Source organism: Astatotilapia calliptera, chromosome 2 (assembly GCF_964374335.1).
Source record: "Astatotilapia calliptera chromosome 2, fAstCal68.1, whole genome shotgun sequence".
In the NCBI taxonomy this organism is placed as follows: Eukaryota; Metazoa; Chordata; class Actinopteri; order Cichliformes; family Cichlidae; genus Astatotilapia; species Astatotilapia calliptera.
Genome location: NC_137423.1, coordinates 28767461 through 28795275, shown reverse-complemented (window position 1 = coordinate 28795275; position 27815 = coordinate 28767461). Strand labels below are relative to the sequence as shown.

At 38.6% G+C, this 27815-nt stretch overlaps 2 protein-coding genes across 2 annotated transcripts; both read left to right on the top strand.

The window, feature by feature from the left end:
- The first annotated feature begins 6415 nt into the window (after nt 1-6415).
- On the top strand, nt 6416-7635 carry LOC113029375 (C-X-C motif chemokine 10-like). The gene is made up of 4 exons (XM_026180218.2): nt 6416-6614; nt 6731-6851; nt 7084-7161; nt 7327-7635. Exons 1-4 carry the CDS (start codon nt 6551-6553, stop codon nt 7382-7384), a joined length of 321 nt encoding a protein of 106 aa, XP_026036003.2. The 5' UTR covers nt 6416-6550; the 3' UTR covers nt 7385-7635.
- Nucleotides 7636-11263: 3628 nt separating this feature from the next.
- Nucleotides 11264-21466, top strand: kiaa1191 (KIAA1191 ortholog). The gene is made up of 8 exons (XM_026192180.2): nt 11264-11473; nt 13600-13721; nt 13855-14039; nt 14221-14332; nt 14540-14667; nt 17744-17883; nt 18006-18181; nt 20287-21466. The coding sequence occupies exons 2-8, from the start codon at nt 13694-13696 to the stop codon at nt 20490-20492; spliced, it is 975 nt and encodes a 324-aa protein (XP_026047965.2). The 5' UTR covers nt 11264-11473; nt 13600-13693; the 3' UTR covers nt 20493-21466.
- Nucleotides 21467-27815: the final 6349 nt, after the last annotated feature.

Genomic DNA, 27815 nt, shown 5'->3' with positions numbered 1-27815 from the left:
TTATTACTGTTGCCACTTCTTATTATTGCTTAAGTAAAAGAAGAAGAGATTTGTTGGGGGGAGAACCACAAGTACCCTGAGAATGAGATATGTTTTAATCAAATATATATTTGCTGTATATAATGCTTAGTGTGTGTGTTAGATTTCTATGTTCAGTGTTGCACATGCAGTATCATGTACTTTCCCTGGTGTTGATACAACGTTATTATAATGTTATTATAACTGAAGAATTCTTTCAGCCAATAAAGGAAGAAAAAAAAAGAAAAACACCATAAAAACCATAAAGGAAAGAAAAGATGTGTCAGCGTTAAGAGGGAGAAAGATGTGGTGGTTGCAGGAAAATATTCTTAGCTGCATTTCACACTTACCTCAACAGGAAGATGAGATCTATTTGCATCAAACTGACAGTTGACTACTAGTAAATTATTAATAATTGTTATTATTATTTAGATTTTTGGTGTATATTTCAGACCGTCCCTCAAAGGGTTGCTGATTTTAGTTTTCAAAATCATATTAAATTATTTTCTTCGTAGCAAGTGTTTCAGTAAAGATTTTCAACTGTCAAGACCCAGTGTGTGATTTTAGTGTTCCCTTAATTTCCCTTGTTTTTGAGCAGTATAAATATACCTTAGTAATTTACTAAGGTTTTGTTTTTTAGGCACACTATGTTAACAGGTCAGCAGCCTGTTAGCCCTGCAACACACTGGTGATTTGTCCAGGATGTACCCCGCCTTTCACCCTAGCTCCCCCACCCACCCAACCACCGCGACCCTGATAAGGATAAGCCAAAGCGAATGGATGAATGGATGGACTAAGGTAACTCTTCCTTATCTAAACTGTTTTCTACTACATATTTCAACTATATAGTACCACTGATCCATAAACAATTAAAAAATAAGGAAGCATCTTAACCATGTTGTGAAAAAAGTTCACCACACTTGGGAACCACACATACACATGTGAAACTTTTCACAGGATTCTTTGCGAGACTCGTGAAAAACTCCCCATGATTCAACAGCTCGTTGAACACATTTAACAGCAACAAGTTGACACGGGTTTTCGGTATGACTTTTGAAAGATTCGTCTGTCACATTGCTGAGGAATTTCAATGCCCTCTCTTTACAGTGCTTCTTAAGTTCATTGAGGTTTGTCAGCATTTGTTCATGCACAGCTCTCTTGAGGCCTCTCCGAAATATTTCAGTCAGGTTGAGGTCTAGCTTTTGCCTGGGCCATTGGAGCACTCCAATTCTTTTCTTTTTCAGTCAGCTTTTTGTTTTGTTTTTATCAAAATTAATTCATTATGCAAAATGTTTAAGAAATAAATGTCCATGTGTCTTTGCCTGTTCACACAAACATTCAGCATACAAGTTCATCTCTGTGAGAATTTTTAATTGTTATGCAAAAAGGTTTAATGTTCTCTTGTAATGTATCATATTACCACAAAATGTCAAAATGTTGTACCACCAGCCACAGAGCTGAGGAGTGGGGGTGGAGGGTGGGAGGGTTGGTATCCAGTGCTGTTTTGAGCATCATAGGCTTGTTGTGTGACCCAATTTCACCCAAGCTTTGCCTGTCAGACGGATGACCTCACATTTGACTCTATAAAACTTTAGCATACAAGGATTTCATGGTCAATTCAATCACTGCAAGATCCCTGTGGCTGCAAAACAAGCCCAAATCATCACCCCTCCACCACCGTGCCTGACAGCTGGTACGAGGTGTTTGTGCTGTTATGCGTTTGTTTTGTAGCAGACGTGGTGCGGTGCATTATCACCCAACGTCTGCACTTTGGTTTTATTGGTTTCATCTATCCAGATCCATCTATCCATTGTTCCAGAACTCTTGTTGTTTGTTCAGATGCTACTTGGCGAACTTTGGCCACGCTGCCGTGTGATTTTTAGAGAGAACAGTCTTTTCCAGGCAATCTTTCCAAACAAGCCGTACTTGTTCACTTTTTCTTAAATTATGCTGTCATTAACTTTTCTTTCTTATTTTCTTTGTTCTTTGAATCCAAACCTGAATGCTTCAGAGCAGCAAACTTTCAAAATGTCCGCTTTTATAGGTGTGCCTGCACTTGCTTATGATGAATGGCTTGAGTGCATCTTATTTCCTATGGAAGTGTCAAGTTGTACCATTGTGTACTTTCACCTGGCTACATAAACTCTTGTGAAAACTTTCGTTTACATCTTCTCAACCTTATGAGTTTAGATCACGATCTAAACAACAAAGCCTGAAGCAACGGCTTTTATAAAGTTGTAGTTTTTTAATTCAAAGCCTTTGAGTTGGAGTCTGCATGACTTATGTGCATAAAAAATTTGAAAATCCCTTTAAATTGTTTCCTCTTTCCTTTTCCACAACAAGAAATATTGTTTAGTCGCTTTGTATTTCATCATACCTCCACTCCTACTAAGAAATATCACTTTTTAAATGAAATGAGAAGTGCAACCACACTGGGCTTGTCTAGAAAATTTGTACAGGAAGAGACTCTGCTGATGTTGCTAGTTCCTGTTGGTTTATTCCTATACGGGGTCACACATTGTGGTATTCACCACAAGTAAAGCGGCACACATCCTCACAAAAAGGAAATATAGTCTTAATATGTAAGGTTGGCAATCCCCTTATATACACAAACTCACTTTAACCCCACTACCATTAGGGCTAATAGGGAGGGGGAAAAGCCACTTTCCATTTATGTTCCTGGCCATATCTGTTCCACCGCTCTCCGTTGGACTGCAGTTGCACCACATTTTTGTCCCTGTGCCAGAATATCTGAAAGAACAAGCTGTACCCACAAATGGGAAAAGCCATTAAATATTAACAAAAAAGTACATATAAAATATTCAAGCGTGCTAAGTGCACAGAAATACAGTTAATCTGCGTTGGAAGCACTGAATAAAAAAGCGTGATTTCTAAATCTCTCTGTGAGAGCAGGTTTTGATTTGATTTATAGTTTTCTACACGTTATAAGCGCTTCTGTGTCGTTTTAGAGAGGTCACACTTGCTGACCAAGCGACTACTGGTGTTCAGTCTGGCACCGCAAGAAAAAAAGTCCCCATTCTCGCTTTTTATTGGAAGGGAAGATCCCCGTGTCTTAAAATAGCATGCCTCCACTTTGACATTTGTTTGAATCTTTGGTTTAATATTTTACATTTAGTCTTCGAATCCAATGATTTTTGTTTTTTAAAGTTCTTTTTGCATGCAACCTCTCAGAAAGCCCTTTTAAAATTGTATTAAATTTTAAATTAAACATTACAGTGCTTGAACCATCATTTCTGCCCCCAAAAACAGATTTTCACACTTAAGTATTGAAATCGATGTGAATGATTTGGATTGCAGCAGCCCACCATCACGGGACATCACCCACATCATCCCAGACGTAGACAGATATGTCAGAAGTTGCAGTAAGTCAAACCAAAACCTTCTACATGGCTGCAAACGAGATGTTTTGTAGTTTGGGTGAATGCCAAACATGTTTCTGAAGTCCTCAGAGTTGACATTTTAGAGACATAACCCCTTTGATTAATACTATAAACACTAGTTTCATCCTCCTTTCCTCATTTTTTTAAGCTGCTGGTTCTCTACATCACAGCTTTTACAGGAAACTAATGTGAATTCTTCTTATTACATCACTTTCTGTTTCATTCTGGCTTTCTGACCTTCTTGCAGCTGAAAATAGGTTATAAAAAAAAAGAAGAAAATAAAAGTTGATTGAATTTCAGTTTGCCAAGCGTCAAATGAAAAGGGAAATAAAACTGAAACTCCGAAGCTTTCTTTTGAAACCATATTTGCTCAAGGCTTTGATCTTGGTGGCTTTTCTTATCAGATCTGATCAGATTTTATCTGGTGTGTCACCATCAAACCAAAGACAGAAGGCAGATAGTCAGATAAGTCAGAGATTACCGATTTATTCACACCAGAAATGTCACAAATGTACAACTACCGCTTACTACAAATGGAAAGAAATAAAACAAAGCTGCGTGTTTTTCCGAGCACTCACACCTTTCTCATTTGGAGATGAGAATGCTAAAGGTGTCAAACCACTGATGCATGTAACATCAAGCCCTCGTGTTGCAAAATAAAAAAAAGAAAGAAAGAAAGAAAAAGCCCACATGTTGTGTAAGTTGTTCAAATATCTGCCTTTGTTATGATAGCAATAAAAAGAGAAGGATTTTTATTGTATTATCATGTGATAGTTGGAATATTACATTTTTCTGATGTTTGAACATTAATAAAATGATATAATTAAAGAAAAAGTTTGTTTCACTTTATTTGTGCATCTGCTCCCTATTTAGCTCAGATATATATTTTTTCTGGTTTATTCAATTAAATAATTTCATTTAAAAATTCCACAAAGCTTGATATGAAGGAGGTTAAATCCATTATTATTTTTTGGGCAGAAAGTTAAAAACATAAAATAAAACATAACTTTAAAAAAGTTATAGGAATAAAGCAGGTAAGCTTTTTTTTTAAGCAAATGTTAGGATTATATGAAATGGTGCATTGTGGAAAATGCACGTGTATGTGAACTGTATGTTTAATGGAAGCAGAAGTTGTCGTTTTTTTAACTCTGAAACACTTTAATCTGCCCCCATTTTTTATATATATATTTTTTTTCAGTCTATTATGAATTTGATATAAAGAACATGAAATTCAAAATAATTTTCAGCTCTCACAAAACCATAGCCAGTACATCTAAATAGTGGCAGCTTTCTAGTTTGTTAGCCAAGGCCTTGAGAGCTTATTTTACCTACAGCATGTGTGTGTGAGCTTTCAATATCCGCTGCAACGCCGATGTGTTGCAATAACTGCAACTAAATGTTTCCTGTAAAAGCTGCTTAGTCCAACACAGTAACTTAGATGACTTTATCCCTCCATTTAGAACGGCTACAGCTCTGGGATATTTGACAGTTTGCTCACATTAAGTCTTCTAGAGACAACTGATACCCCTGAGAACTCTTATTTTCCAGCAATGGGCTCTATAATGTATTATCTTTTCTGCATTAAGTTTAAACTCACAGCTTACTTAGTTAGATATACCTTACTAGGACCTCATTCTACCTTCAGCAATTACAGCCGTAATTGTTTGCATTCAACACATTGCAAAAAAATTCCCCACAGATTTTGGTCCATAAATTAACACGACAGCATCACACGGGTGCTGTAGATTTGCCAGCTACACATCCATGATGATCTACTGGACTGACATCTGACAGATGAGGAGGCCATTTGAGTACGGTGCACTCACTGCAATGTTCAAGAAACTGATGTGAGATGATTTGAGTTTTGTTACACTGCTCAACTGATACCGAGGGGCCCAAATAGTGCCGGGAAAAGATTCCCTACATCATTAAACCACCACCAGCCTGAACTGTTGACGCAGAGCTGGATGGATCCATGTGCCCATGTTCTTTCTGACCCTATCACCTACATGTTGACTCATCAGACCAGTCAATGTTTTTCCATCTTATGTTATGCAATTTTGGTGAGTCCATGTAAATTTTAAGCTTCAGGTTCCTGTTGTTAGCTGACATGAGTGTCACTTCTTGTGGTCTTCTGCTGCTGTAGCTCATCTGCTTTGAGGTTCAGTGTGTTGTGTATTCACAACAAATGCTCTTCTTCATACCTTGATTGTAACAAGTGGTTAAATGAGTTGCTGTTGCCTTGTATCACCTCGACGCGACTAAATCATTCTCCTCTGACTTCTGGCGTCAACAAGGAATTATCCCACAGAGAACTGCTGCTCACTGGATATTTTCTGTTTTTCAGGCCGTTCTCTGTAAACCCTTGAGATTGTTGCTCAGGAAAATCCCGGTAGATTAGCAGTTTCTAAAATACTCAAATCAGCACAACAGGCACCAGCAAACATGTGACATTATAACTCCTAAATTACCTTGCTTCCTCATTCTGATGTTCTGTTTGAATCATGTCTACAATCCTAAATGCACTTATTTGGTGCCATATGAATATTTAACATGGCCCAAGTGTTTTTCCTTTTATTTCTCACAGGTTAGAAAGGTTTCATTTCTCACATGACCTAAATGTTTTGATGGTTGATGTGGGGTTTTTTTGTTTTGTTTTGTTTTTTGTTTTGTTTTTATCAAAATTAATTCATTATGCAAAATGTTTAAGAAATAAATGTCCTTGTGTCTTTGCCTGTTCACACAAACATTCAGAATACAAGTTCATATGTGTGAGAACTTGTAATTGTTATGCAAAAAGGTTTAATGTTCTCTTGTAATCTATCATATTACCACAAAATGTCAAAATGTTGTACCACCAGACACAGAGCTGAGAAGGAGTGGGGGGGTTGGAGGGTTGGCTTTTTCGATTTTGTGGCATTTTTGAGTTTCACTTTCCACTGTCAAAAATTTCCCTTTGTCACAGGAAAGATTACGTATGCAGCCAAAGTAAGTATTTAAGAGCCCACTCTGAGTCGACTCCTCACAGCACTCCTGTCAACAATCAGTCTTTAATTGTTGCAAGACTCTCTCTGGCTTCATTATTATCTTTGCTGCACGTTTTCAGCACCAGTGTCATCTTGAAACCAGCAATGTCAACCCTCATCAAAGCGTTTCTGCTCCTGGCTGTCATGGTCTGCATCTCCCAGGCCCAACGTAAGTTTCTTTCTTTATTTGTCCTTTTAGATGATTTAGATTCTTGGTTGAAATTACGCAAACTTGAATTTGTGCACGTCAAATATTAATTTCTTTTTCATTGCCTTCTTTTCTAGTCAAACAATCAGGACAGCAGTGTCTGTGTCACCGTGTCAGGAATCTTAACGGCATGAAGACTGACATAAAGGACATACAGATCTACCCAGCAACCATCTTCTGCAACAAAGTGGAGATTGTGTAAGTTTTTTTTAATATGACTTTTTTTTTCATTATTACTTTTGATAAATTCAACATGAAGATTTGCTAAGCTTTAATAAAGCATCACACAAGAAATTGCACGACAGTGCAAATTAAATGCATCCTAACTAAAAATACCTTTTTAAGGTAGATAATGATTTTAGAAAAATACTTGTAGGATCCTTAGCTTTTCCATTTAAATTGAACTTACCTCTATTTTCTATTTCAACAGTGTTACCTTGAACAGTGGCCTCCGCTATTGCTTGAACCCCGAGCAAAGAAACGTGAAAAGGCTCCTGACTAAAATCATGTGAGTACACTTCACCACACTCATCCAAGTTTTACATCCAGTACTCTGATTGTCTAAATAATAATGTTAGATTATTAGTGAATCGCTTCAGTTTATAGAAATAAAGTAATAAATGACATTTTTTTCCTAATGAGTGCACTGTTTGTTTGTTTTTTGTGAATTTAGGGATAAAAAGCAGAAGACCACTTCCTCCCCAGTGGAACCCTCCACAGCTGCCATGTAATTGTCTTTTAAGCTCTCTGAAAGAAAAAGCACCTCATATGACCTCTGAACTCTCAACAAAGTCACCTTGACAAAAAAAAAAAAACATGGACATGAAATGATTGTAGTTTTTTTTATTTAATTTTTTTATATGTGCTTATATTTTATGTCCACTCCGTTGTATCCTGTTTTTATTCTTCTGTGTTTTTGTAAATAGATGAATGTCTCTTTGTACTTCTTGATATTTTTTTAATAAAATTATTAGCTCTTAAAGATTTGTTTCCTCATATTTCATGCCAGTAGGATTTTGTGTCTATACAAACATTTGAACTACTGATCTCTTTAGAATGTATAAACAGCCTAGTTGACGTTAATAAACTGATGATTAATCATTAATTACTGTGTCAGAGGTCAGCGAGCAAGAAGAGAGTAGCATATGTGCAGCTATCCTCTATAATTAATAATATCAATTCAACATTAATAAACACCTCAAACACAAAACATTACAAAGTGCTGCATTATTGCAAAACAGTCTGCGCATTCAAAACAGTCTTGCATGTGTGGGACGTGCACATGTGTTTTCCACACTTATTAAAATGGCACAGTGGCAGAATGATTAAGACTTTCCTCTTACAGTAAGAGGTTTCATAGTGTGAACCTCAGCTGGGGTCTTTCTGTGTGGAGTTGGCAGCTCCTCCCAGTGCCTGGGTGGGTTTTCTCTGGGTACTCCAGCTTCCTCCCATCATCCAAAGACATGCGTATTAGGTAAACTCGTGGTTCTAAATTACATGAAGTGGTTAAACTGTTTGAATTGTACAGAATAAAACACTGTACACTCAAATATAAAAGGTTCTTCATCCTTAAAAGTAACAATTAAGCAAAATGCAACCAAAATGTAACATATTACATTTTATTTATGTAGTAACATTAAATGGGGAAACTTATATGTAAATAAATGAGTTAAAGTCAGTATTTCTGGGCAGAATTATTTTTGGAGTGTATTAATGTATGGTTAAAAAAATGTGACTTGCAGTTAGAGCACTTGCGTTGCGACAGAGTTCTGACAGGCCTGTCCCATAAAAAAAAACATGCAGACGGTGTATGTGCAGTCTCACAATTTCAGTATTCCCAAAAACCAACATTTACCTTATTTTGACCCACGCTGGTGGATTTAATATTCAGTATGAAGTATGTATGGGTCAAATTTGATTCTGAACAGCCACGGTATATAAAAATTTGAATCATCTTTACACCAGTGTAAATATATATATATATATATATTATACAAAATATATATATATATATATAGATATATATATATATATATTTTTTTTTTTTTTTTTGTGTGTGTATTTTCAGTCACTTCAGTCATCAAATTCCTGTGACTAAAAGAAAAGAATTTCAGTTGTTTTTACATCTGTTGAAATTGAAAATGGGTCAAATTTGACCCAAACAGCATGAAAGGATTAAAACTCAAGTGTGCGCTTTCTCTTTAAGGGCTGTAACTGTTCATATGCTACACCAATAGTGCTATCTTGTGGACCAGCGCTGGTAATGCAAAGTATAAAAATTAAAAATCGTCCATATAATCAGTTGCCATCCATCCATCCAGTTGCGGCAGCACGGTGGCACGGTGGTTAGCACTGTTGCCGCACAGCAAGAAGGTCCTGAGTTCAATTCCAACATCAGGCCGGGGTCTTTCTGTGTGGAGTTTGCATGTTCTCCCCGTGTTTGCGTGGGTTCTCTCCGGGTACTCCGGCTTCCTCCCACCATCCAAAGACATGCAGCTTGTGGGGATAGGTTAATTGGATAATCCAAATTGTCACTAGGTGTGAATGTGCGAATGAATGTGAGTGCGAATGGTTGTCTGTCCCTGTGTGTTGGCCCTGTGACAGACTGGCAACCTGTCCAGGGTGTACCCTGCCTCTCGCCCTATGACAGCTGGGATAGGCTCCAGTGCCCCCCGCGACCCTGAAAAGGATAAGCGGAAGTGAATGGATGGATAATCAGTTGCTTCTATCTTTACTTACAATCTATGAGATTCTCTTTTGAATTCTTGCAGTAGTGATTGAATTTGAATATTAATTTGACTAAAAACTGATCAGACTTTCATGTCATTTGTAGTATTTTTAAAGAAAATGGCTTGATATTGCACATCAGTGCAAAAATAATCAGCTAAAAATTACTAAAATATGTCTCAGGGAAATGGAAAATATTATAGAATTTTCCACTTGAATTAGTCTTTTAACATAATGAAACACAGTGGCAACATTTAGCACATGCAAATAGCACAGCACAGCCAGTCACACACACAATCCTGCTATACATAACAAGAGGTAGAGGCTAAAGGAGACAAAATCAAACAAACAAACAAGACGGTTGATTTTAAGCAGGTTTGAGTTGCTGAAAAAAATGATATTCTAGAAATATGAAGGTATGAGACCAAAGAATGGAGCATGAATGTTCCCTCTAATTCTGAATTGTATTAATTTGACCCATGAGATGATTTTCATTTATTTTTTAGTCCTGTTCTAGTTATGCTTTATTTATACGTTTTGCTTATATATTTAATTAGTCCCTTCAGGATCTTACTCTCTGTATTCCACTTTGTCCTCCTCCCATGTTAAGTTTATTCATGTGTAAGCATTTCTTATTCTTATTCATGTCCCATTTTAGTTTTGTAATAATTTGTCTTCTGTGTTTCATGTTTAATTTTATTTCACCTCCTAGCTCGTTGCCATTGTCTTCACCTGTGTGATGACCTTGTGTCTGTTTATCCTCCTGTTTTCAACCTCCTGACATGTGTGTATAAATAGTCCTGTCTTACTGTCTTTGAAAACTTATTTCTTCCTCTTTCAGATTCCTGCACTTGGTTCCCTTTCCTGCAATCACAACAGCTAGTCCAATTAGAATATTACATATAAAAAATGTAAAATATAGTATGAATTTCTCTCCTGGAGAAACCACAAGTAGACAGTACATCAACTTTCACATTGACTATTCAAAACCGTGAGAGCTTTGTGTGTGTGTGTGTGTGTGTGTGTGTGTGTGTGTGTGTGTGTGTGTGTGTGTGTGTGTGTGTGTGTGTGTGTGTGTGCTTTCAGCGTCAGCTGTGATGACCCATTTCTGTTGCAATAACTATTACAAAATGTTTCTTGTAAATGCTGAACAGTCCAAGATGCTGACTCAGAAGACTTGCAACCCAACCCTCCATTCAGAACAGCTTCACCTCTGGGATATTTGTGGAAGTGGTTGCACACTTTCAAGCAGATTGCCAAGCATTGAAATTAAGAAGTTAAAGTCTGGCATCAAATAGTACACATGACACTGAAGCTGCAAACAGACTGGGATTACAGGGTCCAGTCAGCAGTCAGCAATGTCCTCACTGACAGGGGTGGCTGAACTTTCCAGAGTCCTATAGGCTGCTATCCACCACACCCTCATCCACATAATTTGCATGTGCATTCCCTGAACCCAAGGGTGACCTTAGCCATCTACCAATGCTTTTACCACGGCTAGACCTCAGTCTAACCTTAGCTTTGAAACCAAGTCTTAAACTGCAGTTCCTTTTAAATAAAAGGCCAGGATCTTACAAGGCCCACAACGCTGATCACACTGATCAAGTCTAATCTTTGCAGATAACCCTTTAAACTTCACCATTACTGCAACTCCTCTTATGTAAAACGCTAAAGTTTAAAAATAAAAAAGATCTAAAGTTTTAAATGATAAGAATGAATGGGGATTAGGAATTCACTGCAGATTCAAGCAAACCTGCCTTATCGCCTCAGCTTTGAAGTATAACATTCAGGATTGTTATGAGGTGATAAAATATACACAGTAACGATCTTGATCTATTGCACCACACCAAAACATACTGAGTCAAGTTTCAGCGGATCCCTCCGCGGCGGCTTAGGCTGCTGCCAAGGAGGTACGTTCACCGTGACGTGGGCATATGGACTCTGTTTGCATGTCCAAAAGTCATGGATAAACTAGCCGGCGAACAAACAAACAATATCTTTTTGTTCGTTATCCCAAATCGGCGCGACAGTGGCAACGAAATCACTGCAGCTGTGGAGTAATTTCAGAGGGACAGTGAGAGAATTCTTCACGGGTGAGTTTTAAGTTTTAAATATACGATGAAGGGATCGTGCAAATTCTGGACAACCTAAAATGTAGATCTTGTATGTATATACAGACTAAATGTATAGCCTATTGCAAATCACATCATTTTAAAGTGGTTTGAATGGGCTTCTCTGTTTTTACATACATGTATTTTTCTCGGAAAACACTGCAGCGTGAGTCATGTGTCATTCCTCATTCATTACAGCTAGTTTGCGTTTTTTTTTTAATCCTACACCGACACGAGTCAAACATCCCCATGACTTCTTTTCTTTCGGGGGAGGGGTGTGTGCGTTTTTTCTTTTTTCTTTTTGCAAGTCACTGTATCTGGCTTCCATGAGCGCCGACGTGAACAGCACGATGTCAGCTGTCTGGAAAGTAGACCGGACTACTAAACACCACCGACCCGTGTCTGCAAAATCTGAATTCTGCTGCAATATGTATGAGAAACATGTCACATTCTGAGTTCATTTAAGAGCGCATTCAGCTGGAAAGTGAGCTCAGATCACGGCGATTGGGAGCTAAACAAGATTGAGTGTGGTTTTATTCGACTGAATAGGGAACTAACTAACTGTGGATCAGCTGTCAGACGGAAATGAAAAAGTGTCATTTCCTTGTTTAATCCAGAGCTCGGTTGTGTTGTAGTGTTGTGCGATACTACAGATTGTGATATCAATCTGCTACCAAGAAAATACACTATATAAAGTGTCAATACCGATGCCGAATATGTTGTAGTTGTGTCATGATTTATGAAAGGGATCATCATTATTCTGCGATTTCTAAACACATTTTAACATTCACTACATACTCACTGTGCTTTTTTTCTTTCCAAAATAATGATTTAGCAAAATAAAAGCATACCTTTCAACTTTTCATATATTTTCTGAAGGAAACTGTTTCCAGGGCCTAATCCGTGGATCGACTTCCTTCGAGGCGTGGACGTCTATCAGCAGAGAATGTACCTTCACCTATCAGCAGAGAATGTCCCTTAGTCTGTAACACAGTCAAATATATTCTCAAGTAATATTCAAGCATGCCATTCAGCGTGTTAGTACGAGCTCGGGAGCAGCTTGGGAGAACAAGAAAACAGAGACTGCTTTAGATTGTCTTCCCAAAGTGACTCAACTTTATTCACAAGTACAACAGTTTATATAGAGGGTAAAATTCATGAGACAGCAGATTTATCAGTTTAAACCAGTACAGACCAAGATAAGGCAGCGTCTTCCTGCCCTTGGGTGAAGAAGCATCCTTTGTGTAGTTTATCAATTCAGCTACAATTGTGATTATCTCAGCGACATATTTTCAAGGCACAAAATAAAGAGTTCTTTCATTAGTGAAATCTGAAACAAACCATTTGGCCTTCAACAGGCGTCTAAAAGATTAAGAAACTAATGTAGCTGAGGGAGTGATCTCTGTGGTATTTCAACCTTGTACCAGCCTGTGATTCTCACACATCAATTCTTGGGTCAAAGAGAAAAACACTGAAACAAAGGGGCCTTATTGAATGACAGAGTTTTCCTGCATAATGTCACTATAAAACAATATCCAGTAAATGCTACCATGGTACTAAAATACCTAACATTTTCAAAACTGTTTTTTTATTTATTTATTTTTTACCTGAAATGTAAATATTCCTGTCTCTAAACACTTTGGGTCAGCTTCTGATGCTTTGATGTGTTAGAACTGTATTAAAAATCTTTTGAAATTATTCATTGGGCTGAATACTGAACTTAAATGATAGAAAAAAGTGTCAATCTTGTCACGCTAGTATTAATCTGATACCAGTACTATCGACATTTGGGTAAATTTGGCCACCTCTGCTGTACTCCTCTGCTATCAGCAGAAATTTATGTGTGACTGATATTAATGGCGCTGCTGTAATCAGACTCTGTATTTCTATTTAAGGCAGGTCAGGACATCTTGCACTGTGTTCAGTAATTAATGTCTGTTGTGTTTATTTTTTGCACTTACCCATAATCATGTTGTTAAACATATGCATAGAGTACATGTGTAGGCCTACCTTCTTCCCCAGGTAAAAGAAATGACATTAGTGAGCAGTGTTTTACATTCGTTTCTGTGAGCCTAATAACTTTCCGTGTCTGGTGTCATGTGATGAAGTGGTCAGATCTGAGTCCAGCATCAAGCTGAGTGTCAGGTTAACGGCCAAGCTGTCAGACCCCACCGTTTCCTGCAGTCAGCTGCTCAGAACATAATGGCCTCAGGACGGGGAGACATTCCAGGTAAACAAGATTTGAGATATGGCAGAGTTAAACTGTGAGACAAGTGATTATCTTGTACTGATAACAGAAGTTTTTTCTCTTGTTTATTTGTTTGTTTATTTACACAGTAATGTGTCCTTTTCCTTCATTTCAGTACTTGAGTCCGGCACGCCGTCCTGCCTCATGGGTGCATTATCATCTCCAATTGGAATACAACGACACAATATCAGCTATGATGAGAACATGGATGGCCCTATGCATTCCCCACCTTCTGACTTGACTGTCAACATCCTGTGGAAAGAACCTGTTATCCCACAGAACAGGTTCAGGAAAACTGAGGTGCTCCCGTGTTTACCCTTATTTTCTAACCCACGTTGTTTTGAATTGGTTACCGGAACAAAATGATCCTTGTATTAGTTGCGTGTAAATTCTTCTTGAATGTTAGGTGCGTGCACTTCTGATTTGCTCCATTTCTAATAGTTTGTAAGTGCAGCCTAACACTTAGGATTTGTGTGACTAGGAAGGGAAGAGTGGTGGGAAGTTACTGAGCGTTGAGGGAGCACCATCAGCCAAGTCTCCTGGGCCTGTGGTGAAAGCCAAAGCCACCACTTTAATGAGCTCGCTAAGGATCAGTAAGTCCACGAAAGCAACTTCACTAAACAACTTTATTTAAAAATATAGAGTTACTTAACAAGGCCACTGTCCACTACATGAATTATGATGCTCAGAACGACTTGGCTCCCACTTAAACAATCTTAAGAGTGTTAGTGGAGCTATGCTGGAGTGCAGCACCTTAAACACACTGACTAGTTGTCTGCAATGTTCCCATAATCTCTCAGAGGAATCCCACAAGAGCCTTGAGGAGTTTGAGCACCAGGCTGGACTAACAGAGTCTGGTTATTACCCTCACAAGGGCCTTTCTGCTGAAGAGACCCACATTCACAGACGAGGTGATGTCACACTGCCGGTGAGTATTAACAGTTTTAATCACTGACCGCAAGTAACAATGAACTCAAAAGAAAATGCACACCTAAATGTCATTTGTCAGAAGGTTGTTGTTATTATTATTAAAAAGAGTACATTAAAAAAACACATAAATCTGACCCTTATCAAATTAAGTTGATGGACTGGCTCAGATATATATTTAAAGCCTGTGCTACAAGGCAGGATTTCATCTTATTTGGGTAACTACAGAGTTAATCCTGGGTTTTCTTCCAAATGCAGATCACCATAGTAATTTATGCTGTGAAAGTGACCTACTCTGGGGCAGATTATCATGAAAATTAGAGACCTAGTTTTTTAATAGCTTGCAATGACTGTCTTTCCCCCGATTAGCATAATTAAGAAGTATATGTTAAATGTTCCATCCATTCGCTTCCGCTTATCCTTTTCAGGGTCGCGGGGGGCGCTGGAGCCTATCCCAGCTGTCATAGGGCGAAAGGCGGGGTACACCCTGGACAGGTCGCCAGTCTGTCGCAGGGCTAACACATAGGGACAGACAACCATTCACACTCACATTCACACCTAGTGACAATTTGGATTAATCAATTAACCTATCCCCACAAGCTGCATGTCTTTGGACGGTGGGAGGAAGCCGGAGTACCCGGAGAGAACCCACGCAAACACGGGGAGAACATGTAAACTCCACACAGAAAGACCTGATGTTGGAATTGAACTCAGGACCTTCTTGCTGTGCGGCAACAGTGCTAACCACCGTGCCACCGATGTTAAATGTTAACATCTACTTTGTATGAATTATCGGCTGGATTTTAGTTTTCATACATGCATGAGCAATTAGTTTTTAGAAAGAAGAGGACAATATATATCCCTCACCACAACTAGCCACCCACCTACAGGTCCTCAAATTTACTATTTACTGACCTAATTCTTATTGACCTCACAAAGTTACTGAATATCATTAACGTGTAAAGATCACTTAGTAAGGTAAGCTAAGTAAACTTTTACTTAAAGAAACTTGATATGTGCACTTCTAATTACATAACAACATATTGTTAACATGGCAAAACGTCTTGATAAACAAATTACGTAATGAGCTCTGCGCTGGCTCCATAGGCTGTAGTTCTTGCAGTATTGTTGCCAAGCAACGCCCCTGCACAAACCAAACCCCTTCCTTTTTCCTGTTCCCCGAGACGGACCAATCACAGAGCTCCTACCAAAACCAGAAAAGGCCTACTTTGCTGCATAGACTGTATCGTCGTCGTTTTTGTGAAAAATAATCGTCAGTTAAACTGGAAATTATGGACAAAGTGAAAGAAATTGTCGGACCGAGGCGTCAACGAAAAGTTATCATAAAAAGGTTAGTCAGACGTCGCTGCTTTAGTTGACGACAGTCAGGTCGAAGGTGTTGTACGCCGTTAGCGAAGCTAGCATTCAAACAAACGTATTTATTCGGAACAATAAAAATAAATGATCGGCATATATCAACTACCGTGAATCTCGCAATACAAAGGAGGGGATGATGGTTTGCGTATTGATGGGTTAAAGTAGTTAACCATTGTGTGGTTCTTGGCCTTGGTTAGCACTGGCTAACTAGAAACCAGCAGACATTTAAAGGCCGTGTTGCTTACCGTGAGTGGAAGCTTCAGGTAAATAAAATAACCTGAAAGGGTAACTTTAGGGGCTTGGGAAGCCCTTCGCACTTGCTAAGTGAGCGTGATGTAAATATATAACTTGGATAATTACTCTGTTTGCCCCGCACTATCATCATTTTACTATCATGAGGCCTAACGCTAAGAAATGATCGAGGCACAGACTGGTGCTGGCATTATTTTTTTTAAACTCTTGTATCTGTATTGAAACCAGATTTCACACAGATTCCACTTTAGGTGGTGTTATTTGAAAAGCGTTTTATTTATTACGTAACTGTAATAAATGGGTTTTGTCTTGTTTTATATACACACGAGGAACAAATCGACTACCAGAGGTTTTCCGTGCGATATGTGTATTTATTTATTTTTGCTGTGTTAGTGTATTTGTGGTTTTTGTATGTCTTTACTCTTTTTTATTTTTTTTATTTTTTATTTCAGCTTTCTGACACTTTATAAGCTATACAGAATTGTTTGCATGTGGCAGGCTGTTGTTATGACCTCCATGTTGATCGTTCTGGCTGAGGGCCAGTCGGGTTCAAGTAGTGACGAACTAGGTTACTGACCCAAGTAATGTGTTTAAAAGGCCACTACGTTGCTTTGCGCTCTTCATTTGCAAAATGGACTCTACCCAGAGTAGAAAGCAGGACCTCATGCACAATGGAGATATGAGCTTGGAAGGGCATTTGCCATATGATTGGGAATATGCCCATACCGAATGGAAACTGGGCACTGAAAATGTTTTTCAAGAGATTAGTCATGAACTCAATTTAAGTCTGATGGCAAGTATAGTGGAACTTGGATTTGTTTTTGGGGTTTTTTTGCCTTTAGTCAAAAAGTAGCTTTTGTTTACTCTGTACTAAAACTGAAGACGACTGATGATTGACAAATACATTAACATGGATTTGTTGTTTTTCGTAGGTGTTTCAGGGATTTCAATCAATTTTGTGAAAAAGTCGAAGTTATGTAATGAAAGCTTAATTTGGTGCGTAACAGTTCTGTGGTTCTTAATGTGTTTACTGCTGTTTAATGATAAATTAAGATGAGTAATTTTTGCACACTTTGTTTCTAACCTTTGATCTGTGTTCCCACCTGCATAACGTAGTCAATGGCAATAGGCTCTGAGAACCTGTGACGTCCTATTTTTCGATCTGCAAACCAAGTAAAACAGTGTTGACCTTGTGCATTGCGTATTTAGGGATGTTTGCTCTGTAAATACAATTAGTTGTTTCACTGACAGATTAACAAAAGATCATAAAACAACAAACTTACAAACAGGGTCACGGGGGAAACAAAACAGCACTGTTTGTGCTTTTGTGCTGGCCAGACACATGTGGGAAGATTAAAACTGTTTAATAAATTTACACTGACAGTGGAGCAGATGGGAGCTTGTGACTTTTTTTTTTTTAAACTGTTTTTGTTTTTCTTGCTGTGCAGAAGTTGAGAATGCCAAGTGGAAACTTTAAGGAGGACAGGCTTACAACATCAGCATCAACCACCCCAAGTGGCACCCCTTCTGTTACTCCCAACATCACCCCCTGCGTTAGTCCCTACTCTTCACCGAGTGTTCATCGCAGGTAGGAACTGTACTGTTGTAAAGCCAGTTGTCATTCAGCAAAGAAACCCCCTTATATTTATACATTTGTACAATTTCCAATTGGCTGTATGTTCATGTTGTTCTTGGGTAATGGGAATACAGGAACTGGTTTCATCTGAGTCCTGCACCTTTCCTTGCTGCACCTGAGACCCACAGTCCCAACCCAAGCACAGACATGGGAGGAAATGAAGGAGGAGGAGGTGATAGGTGGAGTTTCTTCGGAATCCGATCTGTGGTACAGAAGTCCCCCACTGATCCTGGCTCTGAAACCAGCACAGGTAAAAGATTTGTGCTCACGCCTGTTTCTGTATCTTCAGTCTTTTAGCATTTCTATGCCGATACTCTGCGAATAGGGTGAATTGTCATACCCCTGAACCTTACATCAAAAGAAACTGCACTGACCCTCCCTTTTATTTTTGGGGGAGAAAAAAGTTTGTAAATTGATAGCATTTGAAACTACTTCCTTCTAGTCATACCACAGCCATGTTGAAACCACAACCTGCAGAACTGTTTACAAAGACAGGCCTCGCATCACAGAAACCAAAACAGAAAATGTGATCCTAATCACATGTGATAACATAGCTTGTTTTCACTGTAACATGTAGGGCTGAACGATTATGGAAAATAATCTAATTGCGATTTTTTTTGCCCCAATATTGCGATTGCGATGCGATATGCGATTATTTTTTAAGGTCTTTGTCTTCTGTATTATTAAACAAAGACAAGCAATACATCATATAGTATGGCCAATACTATATTACATTAATTTTAAACTGTTCTTTCCTGGAAGACAGACCTCTGTTATGATGACATGAGGTGATGCATGAATTGATGACTGACATTTTTATTTAACTTCTTCAATCACAACAGTATATTTGAACATACACAATAGTTTATTTTTAGCTTACAAACATCTGAGCATAAAGTGCTGACAAGGAACCCTGGTGTAAACATTAAAATGAAAGTCAGTACAATGTGCAGATTGCAGAAATATACATAAAAAAAATCAGTGGCTTTACCACACTCAGTTTTTCGACATCTGTGAACTACTAGACAGTCATTCAATTAAAAAATAATATTAAATAAATAAAACTAATAAATAAAAAATACACACATCTTACTGATCTCTGCAGTCAGTAACATTACACATAAAGTGCAAACATAATAGCAATTGTATAAACACACACACAAACACGCCTTTAAAATTTAAAGGCGTGAAATTGGACGGTCTAGTTCTGATTAGCGTCACCGCTGTCTCGGTGGAGTTTAATAAACTCGGCCGTCTGCTTCTTGCTATCTAAAATATAACCAGACACTGGCGTAAATTCTCGACTGTCTCATACTTCTGTTTAATAAGTTTTCTGTTTGACGTTTAGTCAGCTGTGTGAAAACCAAGGAGGAACCCACCCGGGGGATTAATAAAGTTTTATTTTATCTAATCTAATAACTTTAATCTCAGCCAAACCGATTTACTCACGAACAAACAAAACACTGAAAAAAGCCCAACAATAACATTTTTAGGTTGTCTAAGTGACTTATATATTACGTTTAACCCGAGCAGCGAAACTCCGCGGTGATCTGAAAATGATGTGCCGGGAGTTGTGCCGTTCTCGGCCGCATCAGTAACCCTCGAGCTCCCGGCTAGCTGTCGAGCTGGTGGGTAGCAGACGCCTCTGAAAACGTCGAAGCACTTTTGCAAATATGGGATATCTTGATAAACCGAGCAGATATTTGATGTTTACACAACTACTTTCTCGCCTGAAAATATGTTAAAAGTTTATTTTGTGACCCAGAAAGATTAGTATGAGTAATTTTAAAACTTAGTAGCGGCCGCCATTGCTGGAAACTGGAGTTTGGCTGGGCCGCGCTATGAATTCTGGGATATGGTAGTAATTTGGACAGCCTTCGGCGCGTCGCTGTGACGTAATCGGTCTACAAATGCGGCCTCAGGAGGATGCAGCCCATGAATTTGGACATGTCCAGAGTATAATCGCAGCCTTTGCGGTTAGAAAATTGCACTTGATCATGTCGCGATATTATCGCAAATGCGATATATCGTTCAGCCCTAGTAACATGCATATTTTAACCCTGTAAAAGACTAGACCTTTTTGAGACCTTGAGTTTGTCAGAAAGTTCAATAAACATTCCAGTTTTTTGTTTTGTTTTTTAAAGAAGAATTTTCTGGCAATTATTTCGTGGTTCAGGCTTTACATGGTTAAATGCAGAATAAGGTGCAATTCAAAAGTTTTCTTATAGAAGCTATAACGGCATGTAGGTGGAATATTTCAGGGAAATTTCACACGGTACACCAGTGATGCTGTGTGTTTCTCTTTGCAGCTCTTAAGTAATTAATGGCATCATCTACCACACCTCTCTCCTGCAGGTTTGTCTCTGCAATCTTATTTTGGTCTGCAGAAATCCTCAACCATGGATGGCACCAACACCCAGGTCAACCTCAAGGTTGATGACCCTACAAAATTTATGCCACCCAAGATTGAAATCTCAGACATTGAAGCCAAGCGGCAAAACCCACGGCCGCATAAACTCAAACCTCGGGACATGAATGTTTTGACACCATCGGGCTTCTGAAGACCAGCTATGTAGCTATTCCTCCGATTCCACATTCTCAATGTTTGTTTTGTTTTGTTTTTTTTGTCTGTCCTCTTGTTCCACATTTGCCTCCCTGTCTACCTCTGTTCCCTCTGCCTCCATGCAATTTCACTCAAGCTGGGGGGAATGAGGGCCCATAGTACCTACAGTATTAGCTAACTAGCAGCAGACTGCACTGCTTCTCCTCCCCAGCTCACAGATTCAGATCAGTTGCTGTCTGCTGTCTATGCCCCCTCCTCTCGTTCTATCTTATTAGCCAAATAATGCAACAAATGGAGTAACTTCATTTGTAACCCTAACATTGGTACTGCTTCCTATTGCTTTGTCACGTAATGGGTGCGTTGGTATGCATCGCCTAGATGTCCTCGTTCCATTGTCAGCGATGGCTTGAGATTAACGTTGAAATATCTTGCTGCTGATCATGCTAAAGTAGCAAGATAATTCAATTTATATCTCAGGTTCCTGTCTTTAATAGTTTTTGGTTTAAAGTTATGTAGTGCTTTTCTCCATCAGCATGCAGAGTATCGTGGTATATGACTGATATTGTGCCTAAGACTGCAATGGGTGTGCTTTTGGCATCAAATTTCAGCTTTTTTTTTTTTTCTTTTTGTTTTTTTCATTATATGTAAGAGCATCTGTGACCATGTGCCTGCTGACCTGAAGTTTTTTTTCTTTTTTTTCTTTTTTTTTTTATATGTATATTCTGCTTTAAATCAAGGTTTCTAAATTGTAGGTAGTGCAGTTTGTTGGGTTTGCCACTTTTTATTTTCTTCTTTTAAACGTAGGACTGAAGTGGCCATTGTCAACTTTTCAACTTTTTTTGCGTGTGTGTGTGTGTGACTGAATTTTCCTGCTGTTTTGTTTGGGGGGGGAAACTGATGAATTCTGCTAATAAAATGCACAAGGGAGCTCTCCCACTTTCATCTGTAAATAAATCTCATTATGGAACTAAATTCTTTTTTGGTTGTTTCTTTAAAAAAAAAAAGGGGGGGGGGGGCGGCTATTCCCGGTATTTCATATTCAGTGCTCTGTTCAAACAGGAAGTGATTCAGAGGCTCCGAGCCAGATGCATCTCATTCAGTGCCAGAATTCCAGTCATGAATTTGAAAATAATACAGGAGTCACGAATCTATGTATGCTTGTCTCACCAATTTGCCAGAGTTAGAGTAGTACTTTGCATTGTGCTAAAAATGTAAAATATTGATTAAAATATGAAACTGCTCTTGAGCATCTAAAGTGGCAGTTTTCTTTTGTCCCAGTTTCTTAATAACCAATTCAAATATAACACTTAAAATGTTTTCTTTTTGGTTTTGTTGCTACAAGTCTTTTATAATTGTTAAACGTTGTCCTAATTCATGGATAGACCAGAGATGAGTCCTTATCTTTATATTTTCTATATTTTTTTTCCAGACAGAGTATATCTAAACAGTGCAACCCTCTTACTATGCTACTAAAAGAAGATGCATTTAAAGTTTCCTACATTTAGTTGTACTATACTCATCCTCAACTTTCACAGTCCATTACTGTGAAATACTTTCATTTTTCAACAAAAATGCTAATGTTACCCTATTAAACAAACATTACAAATATATATTAGAAGTATTTTTGTCAGTCTACAAAAAACTAATGCATCCAGTCAACCCTGATAAGAACAGAAGACATTTAAATTAAAAAATGTAAGAATATAAAAATTATGAAATTAGTCTAAATGTTTTTTTGTTTTGTTTTTTTAGCTTACAAAGGTTTAATATATTCCCTTTTTTATAGTTACTACTTCGAGTGCTGGTGATACAGTTGTGCCAAGCATCTCATTGTTGGTGGTTCATTTAAATAAAACTGAAATTTACATTGAAAAAACTTCATGTTTTTTAGCATTTGTGAAACATAAATTGTCCTCCAGTTCTGGAATGACCCATTTATCCATTGTGAAATGCATAAACGCACTGTAACCTGTTCATCATTTCCTTTGCTATTGCACCATTTACAGTCATTACTGTAGTGATATAAAGATATAAACTGTGGCGCAACAACTTGGCACAAATGTTTTACCTACAATTTTTCACCACAAGATGGAGCAACAACTTCAACATGAGCTCACGGGATCGCTGTAAGTTTCCTCCTCACTTTGACTCTCAAATTTCACTGTGATGTTACTCGGACTACTTTGCATTAAAAGTTAAGAAGCGATGCACAAATTCTGCAGTTACACTGTAGTAGTAATCAGTTCGTGGGATGTAATGAGATAATGAATTTGACCACACAAGCATAAAAGCCTTTGAGGAGCCAGAGGGAGGTTATTGTTGTCTCCGGTCATCTACTGTGCACACACTGATTTAGTCTTGTCCCGTAGTCACAGAGCCTGGTTTTATTGCACTAATGCTACTGTTGACAGTTCCACACAATTGTCAAATTTCAATTTCCAAAGCTATTATTACCACATTAAAGCAAACATGTCATATTACAGCAAGCAAACAGAGTTTTTCCCCTGAAAGCTCAACCGTGTGATGGAAGACTTTACCTTGTTAAAGTTCTCAGTAGTTGGTGGTTAATGTCCGGTATGTTGTGTGTGTGTAGGAGAGAGAGGGAGTGAAACAACAGAAAAATGTCCTGTATGTTCATGTTGAAGATTTATTAAAGGACGGACCTTCTATTTTTAATAAGAATAGTATGCAGGGTTGAAATTCACAGCATTTCAATAATATTTTGGCTACCAACAGAAATACAGTGTCTTACTTTGGCTTTAGTGCTGTAATTTAGGTGTTAACAATGCTCTGTTTGAGGTAATTCACACTTTAGCTGGAGCTTTTAACTGGAGCACTCCTCAGCTTAATGAAAGGCTGTAAACAATTCACATGTGGTTTCCAGGTGGTGCTCAAGAACAGGCTTGTAAATCGAATAAGAAAGACAAGTGAGGACAGAAAGCTGATAGTCAAAAACCTAAAGGTGGTCAACCACTAAAAGCAAAACAAAATGTGGGGGTGGTGGCAGAGGGGACACAAGAACACAGGGTTAGGTGCAAGAGTTTGGAAAAACTACAAACCGAGGTGGAGCTAGTCAGCCTTTTCAGTCTTAAGCCACATTTGTTTAGAGATGTGCAATACAATACATAAACAGCTGACACAATAACCGTGTCTGTAACACTAAACCAAGAACACACAGCAATACAGCAAAGGCAAGACAAGCTGTGGGTGGGGGGAGTCTGGAAGGGAAAAAGAAAGACACGGGGAAATGGGGAAACAGAGAAGAGGGTGGAGTGCCTCAGCAGTCATGACATAACACAGATGGCTTTCTCACTGGGTCCGACATGACGTTAGTCAGTCGAGCAGCCCCCTCACCCTGACGCTGTTGCTCGACTTCTGCCCTGATCACGCGAAAATCATTTAATTTACTCAGAGATGTGCAATGGCAACCACAAAGCAAAACAAAAACAATCACGACTCATCTATTTTCGAAAAATTAGTCTGGCAAAACTGCCTCCACACACTCCAGAACTTAAGATTCACCACCCCGGCCTCTATACTATCTCGACATGGAGAGATACAAGAAACCACGCCAGGGTTTGTTTTTTTTTGTTTTTTTTTTGGAAGATCGCCTACCTCCAGTAATGCAAGTTTATGTATACCCGGACAACATTGTTAACGTTTAAATGTGCATAAAGGTCAGCCTGGAGAAAGATTAGGTGAACTTTTATCTAATACGTGTAGGAGTGGTAGATGCACTTTATGTCAGGTTGACTCCGGTGAGATTCTGGGAAATCCTTTTAAGCACATGCTCTCAAATGGAAGGATTTTGTAATGAAACACTGTTGGGCTGTTGATACGTGACCTAGACAGAGGAATTAAGGCATAAAGCATGTGTTTTCTATTTCAGCTGTACTTAAAATGTTCTTCACTGAAGTTCTTGAGAAAAAAATCTTATGGTGCATTACTAAAAGTTTTGAGGTATTACCACGTCATAGAAGTTTTTATTACTGGTGTTACATTTCATTTATACTGTAGCTTCCACTGTATATATACTGCCACTTATCCGTCTAACTATTAATAATGGTGATAAGTAATGTGTCATTTTGCAGGGGTAATGTAGCTGTTCACAGAGCTGGTGACGAAATGTAAGGAGGGATTTTTGAGACAAAGTGGGTGGGGGGTGGGGGTGGGGTGGGGGGGGTCTGTTTGACGTTTGTTGGGTGTTGTCTGTGTCGTACGCTACGCCATCTGTCTCCAGAGTCACATCTGGGACTGATTTACAGTGAGCTGGCCCAGAGGTGAACCCACCAAGCTGAGTGAGTGAGAGATAGAGATAGGGGCTGGTGAGGTTGGGTGTTGACCACCGGGACTTGATCAGACCCTCAGGTTGTCCTCAGGTATCCTGTGAAAATAAATATCAATCATGTCCACAACTCTTGGATAGGGTTAAACTTGTATGGCTATTACCATAGATGTGGGTTGCGTACAAATCAGATCACTGTGCTTGTGTTATGCAATAACAGTTTTCTATTCCTCAGAAATCGTGAAGACATGACCCCTTGCTGCGTCTCTGTGTTCCCAAAGAGCCCCCCACAAAAGACAAAACGCAAGTGTCTGAGTAACAAATGCTTTGCAGCTGTGATTTTTGTAAATGTATTCAAAGCTAAATGTGCAAAATTTGTATGGTATCTGATTTTAGTAGCTTTGTCTCTTCTTGATAGGCTTTGATCTTGGATCACTTCCCTCTTAAACTATCAAGATCCAATATTGGTTCCAGCAGAGAGCTGAATTACCTCTGTATTGCCAAAAGACTCTCCGTTTACTGCACTACTTATCTAAGGCAGTATAAAAGATAATGGTATTGCTGTTTTGTAAAGCACAGTACACAAATTTAAGGCATGCAGTTCTTCTGGGTTTTATACACACACACACACACACACACACACACACACACACACACACACACACACACACACACACACACACACACACACACATATATATGGCTTTTTTCTTTCTTTGTGTTCTTTGTGCTTTCACGGAAAACAAATCAAAGAAAGAGGGATCTAAAGTTGCTACCTGTTTCCTATAAGCCAGCTTCCAGCCTCAGGCCCTCATGCTGTTGGTCTCTTCTGTGCAGTTCAATAGTCATTTTCCTGCCATCCCCCACAAAGATTGTTAGGCTCTCCTGTACTGGCCTCCGCGATCTAACTCGAAACAGATGTGAGGGGAGAATCCCCTACAAACTGTGTCTGAAACAGTCAGACTTAGCTGGTCAATACACAAGAACCACATCCGGTTAATGTACTCAGACCTCAAACATTCATTCAGAGCCTGTAAATGCCCGGAGAGTGTGACGATGTCTGGCACACTTTAAGCATTTCCACGAAGCCCCTGCTGTGTGTGTTCGCGTGTCAAAGCAAAACATATAAAAGTAGAGATGAATCATTTATTGGATCTCCTGATATAAATGAAGAATTTAATACCCAAGACACGTATTGTGCAATTGACCAAAGTACATCATATTTTATAATCTCAATCACTCCACCCATGCTTCAGTGTTTCCTTATATAATCTACTCCAAAGCTTGATGCGTCTTCGTTTTCGTTTATCTATGTGAGTTGGCTACTGACCAGGTGTTATCATCACCTTGATATAGGTGTTATCATTACTAATGTTTACACAAACTTCATTAATATTACACTATAAATTACAAGAACTGTTGCCAACATTGCATATCATGCATTTTCTACCAGACAGGTTCAGTTAATAATTTATGATTGTTGTTTTACTATTGTTTTTATATGGTTATAAGGTTATGGTATTTTTTTTATGGCTATTAGGTTTATGTGGGTGTGGCCTAATGAATATTTCTGGCACTTAGAGAGTTAGATGGTATTAATCACCAGTGAAATATCAATAAATCAAAGACTGACTAACTAGACAAATATAAGTTAAAGGGTTATTGGTTCAAACCCTCAATGTGAAAATGAATTAAAGCTTGACTGAAGCTGGGGCCAAACCTCTCTTTGAGCCCATCATTTTACATCGTTGTAGTCATTAAAGAACCTTTGATCTTTGGGGTGAATCTCATTGGATAACCGTGTCAAATCGCACAGACAATTATACTTATTAATCCCTTAAGCCAGGGGAGGAATGTGGTTCTTTGGCTCTTGTCACTGATTCTCACTCACAAACTTCTACAGCAGAACACCTTGACATGAGCTGGCAGAGAGTACAAAAAAAAGGGAAGAGGATTGTACGCAATAGGCTTCAATTAAACACCATTTTCAAAATAGTTCTCCCTCAGTGTGGGCTGATGGGGTTTGGAAAAAGCGAGGCGAGGCGTGTGACTTGGCCAGACCGTCACACATTCCTTAAAAGTAGCCATGGACTGTGGATATGATGTGGTCAGAAGGAACACAGGAACACCCTTTTTCATACTTCTCTGAGTCTGGGATTTTAATTTAACTGGGTGGACACATGCACACTACCTACTCCGTGTCTTTTGATACGTATGCAACCAAGTTACATGCCGGGGCACAGATAAGTTCATATCTGCCTCTCTGTCTAAATAACATCGTACATAAATCGACATAAACCTGTCAGTCGTTTCATTTATTGTCTTCATTAACAATTAATGTTGCCTTGGAGTCAGTTCAGAGCACTTGGAGGACCTTTGCACCACAGAAAACTAGAAGCAGTAGGAACTATAAAACTGATAGGGGTTAAAGTTACAGTATAAGAAATAAAACTGAATTATTGGGCAGTTGTGAAATGAGTTTATTTTTTTATTTTTTTTATTTTTTTTAAGACTTTAGAAATCAGAGCGTTTACCATTTCACCAGATGGTCACTACACAGTTGCAAGAACTCATCAAAGTATATTTTTATGACAGGGACTAGCAAAATTGCTTTTCTGGCCACATAACACAACAGGAACTATTCACATACTCATGGAAGTGGGGATCTATTCACAAAGAATTATTTTCCCACCAAATAAACAGTCATTTTTTTTCCATATGATTACAATTTAACAGCCCACACCATGGAGGCTATGTTTTTGATAGCGTTGTCATTCATCCACCAAGGTCTTCTGGCTTAACTTGATGATTTATTCGTTGAAAACTGAATGCTTCTTGTTACCAATGCAACTTTTAATCTAAAAAGAGTTTTATCAACAATTTTTAAAAATGCTAAGTTTATTAACAAGCTGAGCTGCTGGAGCGCCTGTGACTCAGGATGACTCAGGAGGTAGAGCAGGTCATCTACTAATTGAAAGGTTGGTAGTTTCTCCTGGCTGCTCCAGTCTGCATGCTGAAGTATCTTTGGGCAAGATG